The 13,704-nt window shown below is 41.6% G+C and overlaps 1 protein-coding gene across 1 annotated transcript; it reads left to right on the plus strand.

The window, feature by feature from the left end:
- Window positions 1-3,248: 3,248 nt before the first annotated feature.
- Window positions 3,249-13,000, plus strand: LOC310963653 (cyclic nucleotide-gated channel beta-3-like; the record flags this gene model as incomplete). The annotated part of the gene is made up of 17 exons (XM_083936543.1): window positions 3,249-3,395; window positions 3,977-4,031; window positions 4,762-4,867; window positions 7,342-7,502; window positions 7,684-8,213; window positions 8,299-8,349; window positions 8,428-8,514; window positions 8,616-8,680; window positions 9,229-9,351; window positions 10,112-10,253; window positions 10,634-10,793; window positions 10,951-11,048; window positions 11,138-11,221; window positions 11,369-11,487; window positions 11,628-11,780; window positions 12,652-12,795; window positions 12,884-13,000. 16 exons carry the CDS (start codon window positions 3,249-3,251, stop codon window positions 12,791-12,793), a joined length of 2,223 nt encoding a protein of 740 aa, XP_083792669.1. The 3' UTR covers window positions 12,794-12,795; window positions 12,884-13,000.
- Between the last annotated feature and the right edge of the window lie 704 nt (window positions 13,001-13,704).

Raw genomic sequence — 13,704 nt, forward strand, 5'->3', positions numbered from 1 at the left:
TCCTATTGCGCTAGACAAAAGCCTTGAACATTTTAAACACAAAAACGCTAGAATAAGTGTTCTCTTTCGGTAAAATGAAATAGTCCTTCAGAAAGCCCTTTTCTTGTAACAAATCGCTGGCCTCCTCCTTCTCTTCACTAAAGGGAGACCCCTCACATGGAAACCGAACAGTGCTTGATTTTATGGCATTGTTAAAAGAGTAATGATTGTGGCATTTGCCTCTATGAATTGGCCTCCCTCGGTCAGGCCTTTTAATCATTTCAAGACCCCTGGTTGAGAGCAGCTCTGTGTTACACCAATTAGAGTGGTGAGTCATATGTCACTGGCCACCGGAGGATTTCAGCCTCCTCCACTTTGTACTATATACTGTATGTACCTCTAGCTTTGCACTGTCAAGGTCTATTGTCATTCTGCCGCCGACTGACATGTGAAACTTATATGTTGCCTATACATGCTGGTGTCAGGGCCGTATGGTGCAAGGAGTTCAAAGGTCAGGGTTTAATCTGTATTATATTGCAATTGCAATCATCTCCTTTAGTCACATTTTTGCACAAGTCCTGTACTTTCTGAGGATGATGTACTGCAAATTCTACGAAAACAAGTACATTGAAGTGTTTTCTGTACCTTTCCCTGAGTGCAGGGTAAAACGACAAACCAGACAAATGATGATTCTTTTTACTATATACCAACGTCTAGGCCCAACCCCCGAGACTTAATTAGATTAATGGAAGAGATGGAGAGGATCTAATGACCTATCTCCCTGCATCACTGGAGAGAGGAGAGACGGAGAGGTATGAAAAAGTGCTTCGCCACTCGCCTGCTTCCTCCTCCACTCATCCTCTCCTCTCTGCCCCAGACAAGTCAATGGTCCTTGAGAATTCTCCGAGATACATTACACGAACCCCACAGCTGAGTCAAGCCCCGTCTGCATCACTGTGGCACTTTGTCGGTCGTTCCCCAGCGTGACAAGAGGAATGGAACAGCAGAATATGGGCTGAGTGGGTGGGCGATAGTGGTGTAATTTTATTCTTAACGACAAGCGAGCGTATGAGTGTCTCACTGAGATAAGGGCTAAATGAAAACAGGCAAATATGCAAAGATAATGAAAATGACAATGGAGAGAGATTTATGGGCAGAAATAGCCACACTTATACTTCCCCCCTACATTTATCATGCAGATGAGGAAATCAGCTTAATGTATTCATGAAGCGGAGTCTTCTCACTGGGAATATAGAATACTTTATGTAAGAGCACAAGCACATAGGTAGCACAACCCGTTGTGATACATGTGAGGGGCTGGAGCGTTTCAGATGGTGTTTTGCACCCCCCTTAATCTAACGTACAGTCGTGATTCACCAAATGATTCCACTGATTGAATCTGTTCAACAGCTCAGTTGGTGGCACTAATGTACCAGGACCAACGAATCCACCGCTAAGGCAGAGAAGAGGAAGAACGCTTGCTAAAATAGATGAAAACAATTAAAGAAAAGAGAATTGTTTAAACAATCAGTTTGTTTAATTGAAAAACAATACATATAAGAACACTGCCCAGGGTACTTTTTAATTAAAAAAACCTCAGCACGCAGAAATAATCAAATACAACGTTTTAGAATAGGCCAAAATAACACATTTGTACTGCATTTTTGTCATGACCGGCCCACCACAGTTGATCAGACGGCAAAAAAGTAAGTACAACATAATGGTGCCTCAAATAAGCAGACTTTAATGTACTTAACAATACACTGAATAAGTACAGCAAGTTGTACTAATTATAGGGGTAATTGAAAATAGTAAGACTTCTGAAAACTGCATTTGAGAAAATAATAATGGAGTTAAATAGTAACTGCAAATAATACACTTTAAATATTAGTACACATTTTCCTCCTGGGAATGAATGTACGTCTAAATTGAATCTCTATATAACTCGTGCAGGTTGATAATATTTTGCCCGCGCTGAGGAAGGATGACTGGCCCGAAACATCCGTGTGACAAATAAACCAGTAAACTTTGAGTGCTGTCCTTATCTTTATTATTTTTTATTTTATAATTTTAGTTTTTTCAGGACCCAAAAGTGCTTTTATCTACCCATAGCCTAATAAATAAATGGAGCAAATTAAATACAAAGACACTGACAGCTTATTCACTTTAATGTTGAACAATTAGCAAAGTAATGATATTTTTTTCAACATGCAGACAACAGAGCCACGAATATCTCACCAAAGAAAACACAGGAGACAGGAGCTAGCAAATAACACCACTGAGTGACTTAAGACCATTACTTTAGTAATGGTCTTAAGTCAGTGTTAGCTAAAGTAGCCACTGTGACTTGGCTCTGTTGATATTATTGCATACGTACGTAGCTACAGGGAGCAGGGCTGGACTTAAGTCACATTTTCCAGGATTATTACTTTAATTTTCTGTACTTACTGTTGACATGGTTAAAACTTACTTGAATGTGTTAAACATTTGTATATTTAATTGTAATTTTAATACATACATACTGTAATTTGGCCTACTATGATTTTGAATGTATTTTATGACATACTATACTATGATTTTTTGCATTTATAATCCATTTATCCGTGGTATAGTATGTCCTTAACAGTCATAGTATAGTATTTCATTAAAAAATGCATAAAAAAGTCATAGAATAGTTTGTCATTAAATGTCATATTAAGTCATTTAATAGTATGTCATAAAAAGTCAAAGTATAGTAGGTCATAAAAAATGCTTAAAAATTCATAGTATAGTGCCATAAAAAGTCACAGTACATCATAAAAAAACGTGTTAAAAGTCATGGCATAGTTTGTCGTTAACAGTCATAGTATAGTATGTCATAAAAAGGTCATAAGGCCGGTAGTCATGAGCAGTAGCACTTCATTTAAGTTGTGTGGTAAATGCAGTCTGTATGTATTCTGTAGAGGCAGACCTCCAGTCTCTCAGCCCTGCTTTAGTAGTCACCTGTAAGCCTATTTGGACCTCATATAGCATGGGCATGGGCTTAGATGTCGCTGGTGATGGTGGGGGCTATTCTCCCTGGAAGAGTATTAGTGGTGCTAAAAGCAGTACTGCCATAGGAGTCCGCCTTGTCATGGTTGTGAGCTTTAATAGAAGGGGAGAAGAAACGCTAGACGGAGAGAAAAGAGAGGGTTAATCCAGGAGGGGGATCTTTCAGCTCCTCAGGAAGCCGTACATGCTTTACATTCACTTGCAGAGGACCGAGCAGATGCACCTTTAGGTTTCTAGACATGTTTGGCAAGTTAAAGGGCCTCCTTGGTGGTCCGCAGGTGCCAACCGCCTTAGTGTCCCCTGATCCAGCTCCAGCTCCAGCTCCAGCTCCAGCTCCAGCTCCAGCCCCCGCTCCAGCTCCAGCCCCCGCTCCAGATCCAGCCAAGGTAGGACTTGGCAGAAAACAATGCGCTGTTTAACTGTAACTTAACTGTAAAATGTTTTATATTTATATCTAGTGCTTCACAGAGTATTGGATTCTTCTGTGATTATCACAAGTGTTCAATAGATGTCCTACTGTTCAGTATGTGCCAGTAACAGCAGTAGCAGCCAAGATTGAAATCGAGCCTGAACAAAAAAAAACAAATGAAGTATTGTTCCAGCCTTTAACGCAGCACTTACACTTTGGTTACATTTGTTTCCCCTAAAATCACAGCTGTGGCGTTTTATCTGTCCCCCCATCCATTCAGCTGCTCATAACTCTTGCCAACAAAGAATCAAATAAAATTGTTTTATTACACAGACCTCATTGAAATCGCTCATTACCCAACGGGCACTTTTAAAGTCATTTCATCTCAAACACAGTCTATCAGGCAAGGGAGCGATTCTTCAAATGCTAAATTCACTTTTCATTAAAAAAAGAAAAAAAAGAAGGGCCTTTTAAATTAAAAACGTCTCTCTAATGACTGTGGTTTGACTAATTGAGCGGAACATCTGACTTTGAAGAAAATGTTGATTTGTCTTGTAGGAGGAGAAGCCAGCCGATAAGGAGAATGAAGCCAAGCAAGTGGACAAACCGCAGGGTAAGGCATCATTCGAGTGAGAGGCTGAAACTGCACATTTAGAAACTGAGTTATTGTATGTCCCTGTTTGCTTTGCTCGGTGTCAGATGGGCTATCTTTTAAATTGAGTTGACTGTCCTTTAGCTCTCTTGCACCAAAGCCTGTGGTTAACACTGTATCCCAGACATATTGGGGGGGGGGGGGGGGGGGGGGGTGCTGGGTGTCACAGGCACCCAGGAATATGTTGTCACTTTCCGCTAAAATGACCTCAGCACTGACTTGGGTGCACTGGTAATGATCAAGAGTCAAGACAACCAACAAACATTGATTTTTGATGGATTATCAATTTGAAAAGTTCCAGATGTTCAACTTTTGGAGCAGTCAACCCATGTGGGGAGGCTGGGGGTCCTCGAGGCAGCGACCGTGGGTTCGACTCTGACCTGCGGTCCTTTGCTGCATGCCCCCCCCCCCCCCCCCCCCCCTCTCTCGCCCCATTTCCTGTCTGTCCTTTATAATAAAAGGCTTGGAAAACTGCCCAAACAAGGGTTGATTTCCCTGATTTGTTGATTGGGTTTCTCTCAGTTTAGACACCTGTCTTATAGAAATTGTAGCCTTAAGCACAGTGGGTGGGTCATATGTCTGGGTCCTGTCACCCAAATACAGCTGATTATGTGCTTACTTCTAAACATGATTATATGCTTACCCCTGAACAATCCTCCAACTATAACACATGCACCACTGTCATCATCAGAATCAACTCCTGCACCGGCTCCAGCCCCAGCTCCGGCCCCGGCCCCGGCCCCGGCCCCGGCCCCTACAGCAGCTCCAGCTAACCCTGATCAAACAGGACCTGAGGGGTAAGACCTGCACCCTTGGTAGCTTTTTTTTGTTTTTAGTAACAATCACAACAGCAACATCAAGAGTTTTTTCTACCTATCCATTTGTTCGCAGACATTTAAATTGCAGGGGAGATGCATTGGAAGTTTAATAAAAGGATGAGCAATTAAAGAGAGTAGTAGTAGTGTCTTTATCCCTGGAGCCTCCAAACTCCACTTTTAGCTGACTGAGACCATCGCCTGCCAAGACACTAACACCACAAACCAGTATCAAATTAATCACTCAATGGACACTAATTAATCAGATTCCCTGGCAAGATGGCAGGGAGAGACGGAGAACGCCTTCAGAGAGGAACGCAGCATGTGAGATCTTTATCCTCTGGTGAGGCATGCATATTAAGAGAGGATGACCTGAAAGTGGATTAAAAGCTTTTCAGCTTTTAAGGTTTAAGAAGCTCACCAGGGCTGCTCCTGGGCCAACAATAAAAATCACAAAGGCGACAGATTCAGCAAATTCTTATAGTTGTACACAACTTTTCCAAATGACAACATGTGTTGTAATTGTTACATTGGGGTGTGGTTATGTGTAGCACCGTTAGAGGTTATGTTGACCGACTTATAGCCGGATAGATGCCTCTCCAGATCTGGAAATCTTATTTTGGAAATTTAGCCATACCTTTGTTTTGAAAACTACAATTTAATCATCAAAATCTGCTTGCATTTTAAAACTGGAGCCTTAAAAAAACACCTCTTACATCTTTATACATATATTTCTGATGCAAAGGAATGAATACATGTGAACATTTGGATGTAGATGTCTAAACCTCATGGTTTTTTGGTATCTATAATTTAATGATTATACTGCTTTTTCCCACTCTCTTGGTATTGGCCAGTTTGTTAGGTACATCTAATAATAAAATAAAATAATAATAAAACCTACCTTTGTGAAGGTTATAAGCATTTGTTTGATTAGGAGAGTTGTTGATTCAACTGTATGTTGGACTGTATTAAGCTAAACAGAGAGGTGTTTCTATTATTCAGTCTACCCTGGGGTCTACAGAATCATATTTCTTTAACTGCCAGTATAATGTTATACAATTAAGCAGCACCACTATCTACAGACTGTGTCTTGTATTTTGTGTCCCTGGTGGGATGATCGTCCAATCAGAACTCCAACACGTTGCCAAGAGAGGCAGAATATTGTATTGTATTTGACAGGAGTGCAAGTGAAATGTACTGCTAAATTATGTCCACTAGGAGGTGACATATGAGCAAAGATGTCCCCTTCCTCTGGCTGTGCTGCTGAAGTCACCATTGTCTTTGTCAGCTGAGCTTTTCCACTTAAAATGCTAAATGTCTTTATTTGACATAACAAAGCACAGTTGATATGATCGTACCGCACACAATTGGTGTAAATACAAATCCAACTGAAACAGCAACATTAGCATTTATTATATATATATATATATATTTGTATGTATAGGTGGAAAGATCTGGAAATGCTGACCAATCAAAGCAGACTGGGACTTTTCAGGGGGGTGGCTTAAAGAGACAGGCGCTAAAAGGGAGTGAACCAAAACAATGAGCTGAAAGATTAGAGATATGACAGGAAATGCTGTCTACTCAAACCGATTAAATATTGATTATAGCCAATAAGTAACAGGTCTTTTAATTCAATTCAATTCAATTTTATTTATAGTGCCAAATCATAAAAAAAGTTATCTCAGGACACTTTACAGAGTAGGTAAAGACCACACTCTATGACTTATTTATGATTTACATAGACCCAACAATTCCCCCGTAGAGTACGGTGGCAACGAAAACCTTCACTATAACAGACAGGAACGTCAGACAGACCCAGCTCTGTGGAGGACGGACATCTGTCTGCACCGGTTGGGGAGGAAGAAGAGGAGAGAGAAAGAGAGAAAAGACAGACAGATGTACAGAGAGAGACAAAGACAGACAGACACACTTCTAGCTAGCAAGCAACCACAAAAGTAACAGTGACTATAGTGAAAGCTAAAGTAATGTGAACATGACTCATGGCAGTTAATGCAGCAGAACAGCAAGAAACAGGCACACCTAGAGTGACAGAACATGGCAAAGATAATAATTATGGAGGTAAATATGAAGTTGAAATAGTAACATGCATTGATGAGACATGAATGATACAGACAGACAGGACAAAAGCAACAGAAATTAGTATCAGCAACAGGATTATCCCCCGGCGGACTAGGCCTTTAGCAGCATCATTAGGCCAAATGACAAAATCATCAAAATCAAATTCAAATTCATCAAAATTTGACTTTCGCTTTACTGTGTTTTACTTAAAACACTTAAAGCACTTTGAGTCTGCCTTGTGAATGAAAAGTGCTATACAAATAAAGTTGCCTTGCCTAATTGCCTTAAAAAAATATTTTTACTCTCTTACTTAATATTATGAGATTAAAAAACAAGACTGTGCTAACTTTTCTGACGTTATTTTCCATATACAGGCAAGAGGCAGACGCCCCTCCGCCTCCACCCATCGTCATAAACAAGTATTCAGACGAGCAGCTCAGATCCATAATCAAACGGATGAGAGAGAGGCTGGACCTCTACAAGGAGAAAGTGACCGATCAGTATGCTTCCTCCCCAGAGATCAGCCCTCCTGTCAGTGAGTAAACAGTTCATTTTCTGTGTGCGCGCGAGTTAGAGCTTCACTTCAGCTGTGAAAGTGAACACAAGCGCTTCACATTTGTGATTTATTATATTTGGTGCCTTATAGGAGGCAAAAGATGAACATTTCAATTGCATTACGTGTTTCAGCGCACTCAGACTCAATACTGTCCTTTCAGCACCTGTGCTGCGCAAAGACAACTACGGGCAGGTCATAGAGGAGCGTAAAAGGCAAGCAGAGGAAGACAGAATAAAGAAGGAAGAAGCTGAGAAGAAGAAGAAAGAGGAGCAGGAGAAGAAAAAGAAGGAGGCAGAGGAGAAGAAGAAAGAGAAAGAGGAGGAGGAGAAAAAGAAAGCAGAGGCTCAAGATGAGAAAAAGGAGGTGAAGAGCTTGAAGGTCAGGGTAACCGAAGCTTATTGGCATTCAGTGGACTTTGTGCTGAAGCCAATTGAGGACATGATGGATTCAGTGCTGGGCAACACCATGGACCCTTTCACAGACCGCCGCTACATCGCCTGGCTGAGCTTGGTCACTCTAGCCTTCAACTACAACACCTGGTTCATCACAGCCCGCCTGTGTTTCCCATACCACACTGAGAGCGCCATCCCCGTCTGGTTCGCCCTGGATCTGCTGGCCGACCTCATCTACTTCACAGACTCCGTCATCTTCCAGCCCCGCAAACAGTTTGTCAAAGCAGGAGATATCATAGTAAGGCTAATGTAATCCTGGCCAGTGGAGAAGGATTGAAGGATTTAAGATATAAGAATGTGACAATTTGTTCTCTTCCTTTCAGAAAGACAGAGCGGTGTCAAAGAAGAACTACAGGGAATCGGAGAGATTCGTGGTACTGTAAATTAAAGTATTTTGGAACATTAGGACGAACTCATCTCGGTGACCTCACACATCTATCTCTCGTCTACAGGTGGACATGATATCCCTCCTTCCGTTCGACTTGCTGTACTACCAGTTTGGATTCAAATCCATTTTCAGATTCAATCGCCTGCTGAAGGTGAATTTACTCTTGTGTTACAAAGGACAGCCAATTGATAAGTGACTATGTCTTCCTTACTGCGGTTGCCTTGTCTGACACTTTTCATTCTGATTCTCAAGGCGGGTACATTCTTTGAGTTCAGCGATCGTCTAGAGAGCCTTATGGCCAAGGCTTACATCTGGAGGTTAGTCACATGAAATGAATTAAACAGCTATGATACTGCCAAACACCTGAAAGTAAGGAAGGTCAGGGTGTGTGTGACTTAAAAGTGAGTCAAGGTTAAGAACATGAGCTCTATTTAAGGTCCCATATTGTAAAAAGTGAGGTACCATGTCTTTTTTTTTTCATTCATGAGGTGCTTTAAAAATACTGTGAAAGTATAAAAACACAAAGAAACTGTGCCTTTAAACTAGCGGCCAGGACTTCGGTAGAGTAAAGTCCCCAGATAGCGCGGATGCAGAAGACCAGGAAATGCTGACCAATCAGAGCAGACTGGGCTTTTTCAGGAGGGGGTCTTAAAGAGACAGGTGCTAAAAGGGAGCATTTCGCACAGAGGGTGACTACAGGGATATTCAGACAGACAGTATGAGAAAATAATTTGTTTTATGAACATTAAAGCATGTAAACATGTTCTAGTAGAAACCTTAAATACAAGTACGAACCTGGGCATAAGTATGCATGAAGACAGACACAGACAGAGGGGAGAAATTAACCCCTTTTCTTTTCCGTCAGAGTGATTCGCACCATCGGCTATCTACTCTTCATGCTCCACATCAATGCCTGCTTCTACTACGTTGCTTCTGCCTACCAGGGCATCGGGAAAACTAAATGGGTCTACTCCGGCGTGGGCAGTGCGTAAGTACAGAACCTTTATATTGCTGCTTGTGTTTGATGTGTGTGGGCTTGTATGCCATTCTTCAAAGGTGAAAAAGGAGAAAACTATATCAAAAAGAATAGGCTAAGACACTCAACTGCATCATCAGCACATACATTGATGATCACCAGGCAGCCCAGCACGTTCTGGTTGGGAGTCAGGAAAAAGAGGGAGGGAAGTGTCATTTTATAGAACGCACCACCAGTCTTCGGTCTAATTACCAGCCACCACCTATAACATTCAACTACACAACACATTATGACTCAAGAGACAGAATGTGGCATGTGATATCAAACGCAGCACAGTGCTTTTAAAGTCTGTTCAGTAAAAGTTCCAGTTGTCTCCATCCCTGAGACATCCTCAGACTGAAAATGTCTCGTATGTCCCGTCTCTGCTGCTGCTGCAGTTACCTCAGCTGTTTCTTCTATGCCGAGAAGTCCCTGCTGATGATCGCTGAGTTGCCATTTCCAGACACCATGTTCGGACAGATCTTTCAGATGACAAACTACCTTTTTGGGGCACTCTTTATGTCCGTCATTCTTGGCCAGGTAGTTTATTTGTAATATATGTTTTTCTTTTGTTTTATTTTACAGCAAGACATCAAGGGAATTAAACTTAAAAAAAGGGAAGAAATAACAATGAATTTCACACGTATATATCCATATGTATCCAAAAAAAACAGGCCAATGGCGTATAGTGTTGTTTGTGACAGCACCTCTAATGCCCCCACCCTCTCCACAGGTACCTGCGTTGTTACTACCATGCTGTCCGCAGTCTGATCAACATCGGGGGTCTTAGTGAACCCCATACCGTCTTTGAGATTACCTTTCAGATGACTAACTTTTTCACGGGCGTCTTTGTGTTCTCCAGTTTGATTGGACAGGTAACATAGAGACACAACCTGCCCGTAGCTTGAGTCAAAGTCCCAGCATGCTCAGTTCCTCTGGAAACGTGATAGAAATTAGCACCTTTAAATTAGCACGTCTTTTCCCACTTGTCTCATTAAGGTAGTGATGAACGATGAATGGAACCTGTCGTGTCAGAAATGACACAGACAATCATCGGTCATCTTACCATACTAGTTCTTCTAACTCCCCCATCATCCGTCACTCCAACTGTTGTATTTCTTTGGTTCCCTGTGGAGTCTTGCCTGTTTAAAAGCATGTTACATGTGGTAAATGAAGCATTTTCAAAACAAAAATTCCAATTTAACTCAAGTTTTCCTCAGTGCATGTATTCATTGTCACTGTCATGGTGCCTCAGATGAGAGACGTCATCGGTGCAGCCACAGCAGGACAAACCTACTTTCGATCGTCCATGGATGGCACTGTGGACTACATGGTGACAAACCACATCCCCTCTTTGGTGCAGAACCGAGTCCGCACCTGGTACACCTACACCTGGGACGCTCAGGGCATGTTGGGTCAGTAACACTGGTCAAAGTGCTTATTTTATTTTTACAGTATGTTAGAAAGCCTGAAATTCTAAGAACGCACTCACTCCATGTATTATCACCTCTGTAGATGCAGTCTATTTTGACCCCAGAATAAACATTTTCTGTTCCACGCTGATTCTTTCAGATGAGTCCGAACTGCTTGACAAGATGCCTCTGGTGATGAGAACCGCCATCGCTATTGACATCAACCTGGCCACCTTTCAGAAGATCGATCTCTTCAAGGTGCCTTTTTAAGACACCACAAACACATTAAAACAGGCAAAGTGGAGCTTGGACATTAAAGTCAATTCGTTTGTTTTTTTTCTCCATAGGGCTGCGACCAGCAGATGTTGGTGGACATGTTACTGAGGCTCAAGTCTATCGTCTATTTACCTGGAGACTTTGTCGTAAAAAAAGTGAGTTCACATATCCAGTCATCACCATCTTGGATTTGAACTTTAATATTTGAATCTGTTTGGTCCTTCAAAACCCTATAAGTACAACCTTTGTGTACAGTATATGTTATGTTTCAGCCTATGTTTATGACTTTGCCCCCTCTGCAGGGGGACATCGGTAAAGAGATGTACATCATCAAAAGTGGAGCGGTGCAGGTGGTGGGAGGACCTGACAACAGTATTGTGTTTGTCACGTTGAAGGCCGGCTGTGTGTTTGGAGAAATCAGGTAAGGGAAAATACAGCATTCGTCGAAGTAAATTTCCCCGAGATGTTTAATGCTGCTAATTAGCAGATAACAAATGAAATTCACATATATAAGGAACACTGTCTGGGAACGTTCAGCCATAAAGTTCTGTTATTTCTTAGTCTGTTGCAGTCATCCAAAGATGGAGGGAACAGGCGCACAGCTAATGTCAAAGCCTACGGCTTCGCCAACCTTTTTGTCCTGGAGAAGAAAGACCTGTTTGACATCCTGGTGCACTACCCAGAGTCTCAGAAAGTGCTGGCCAGGAAGGGAAGGTGAGTCAGAGACCTGAAGACAAACAGCTGACTCATGGCCTGGCACTGGGGTGCAAAGATCCCCAGAGCGACTGCACACTGCCACACAAGTGCACATGCACACACTTTTCTCAGTGCAAACACTTATTTATTGTCATTCTTTACGGGGGGAAGGGGCAATTTACACAAACTATACTGAAATGCTGCATTAGACATTAGACATTAGTATTGGTTAAGTAAGCTATTATCATTTTTGCAGTTTATGATTTATATGTTGGTATGTTGGGAGAGACAATACAACAACGGATCAATTTGATTTAAGAACACAAAAGCACATATTGATTATAGACGTTCCTAGGCTGTGGACATAACAACTTGGAATTCCCCTTCAATGAAGAGCTAAACTTGAGATGTTTTCTTACTAATTAAGTTTATGTGTTAGTATTTATTTTTTGATACAGCTTTATTTATGTTTTTTGGCCGGATTGATGAATTTTAATTTAACCACAAGATGGTGCCATTTCGTGTAAAGAGGACACAGTGAAGCTGATAGAAATAATGACTTCATTACGTGTACGTGCGTGCATACGTGCGTGCATACGTGCGTGCATGCGTGCGTGCATGCGTGCGTGCGTGCGTGCATGCGTGCGTGCCTGCGTGGGTGGGTGGGTGTGTGTATGCGTGTATGTGTCATGGCAAAATATGCTGCTACATTTATTTCAGTTAGGATCCTACTTTTTGGCCAGTGCCCACATAGGTTTCTGAAATGTTTTTCTATTAATTTGTAATAGTTGCTTCTAAGAGATAATTCTTCACACACAGCCATGTCCCCACTTTTAGAATCATCCTCTGTGTAGCAATCTTTAGCCAGCTTCGGTTTCTGTGTGTGCAGGAAACTCATGAAGGCAAAGGGCCCAGCAGCAGCTAAAGCAGAAGTGGAAAAGAAGAAAGGCCTGGCACTGTTCGGGCCCAAACCGCCCACACCCAAACTTCTGCATGCTTTCCAGAAACTGAAGAAACAAACGGCCAAATGAAGGTAACGCTTACATCCGATCTATATGTAGTCATATGAAAGCCACTGCAGTTCTGCTGACTGCTAAACAAACCTTCTTCTCCCCCCTCAGAGTGCTGCTGCAGGCGAGTGAGGATTGTAGTGAGCTTATATTTTATCACTCCTTTTTGGGAGCGAATGTACAGTTTTGTTTTCGACCTCTTACTCTTTTGTACTGAGTGTGTTTTTCCTGTCATTTTGAGATATTGTTTAAAATGGATGCATCTGTTATGTAAAGATGTGGAAAAGTTTGGTTTGACATGCTTAGACGACGAGACTAACTCCACCTAACAAAGACGACAAACAGATCCAAACAGCACAAATGTATTAAAACACATATTTCCAAACTATTTTGATGATATGTGCAATATTTGAATCTGTCTGTGAACCTCTAGTGGAAGCTGCTTGTTGTATATCTATCTGCCCATCCAGCTTGTTATGATTGTCTGCTGTTATTGGTTTCATTTTTTTAGTTTGCACAGTAGTTGTAAAAGCCTAACAGAGATTATCCATCATAACGATTGGCAGCGGTAATGCTCCCAGTGTAATATTTGATTGATTCGATCCCTGTCAATATCTGCTTAAATAAATAATGTCCTGATTTAACAGCAGTTTACTCCTAGTGGTGTCTTGTCCTGTTTGTCAGCTGTGTGTCTGTACAGTAAGAGTTACAATTCAGAGAGAGAGAGGTGCTAACTAATCCCATTAGCCAGACAGGGACATTGTGGGCAATCAACTAAGTAGTGTCTGTGTTGCAGACTGAGATAACCCCAACAGTCTAATTTTACACCAGCTACATTGAAGTTACTATCATGTAGTCCATGTGTTATGTTGTGATTTAATATATTGAAAAAGCCGGTTCTGTGTGAAATCCAGAGGCAAAACTCAGTTAGT

This window comes from Echiichthys vipera, assembly GCF_963691815.1.
Source record: "Echiichthys vipera genome assembly, chromosome: 21".
Taxonomy (NCBI): domain Eukaryota; kingdom Metazoa; phylum Chordata; class Actinopteri; order Perciformes; family Trachinidae; genus Echiichthys; species Echiichthys vipera.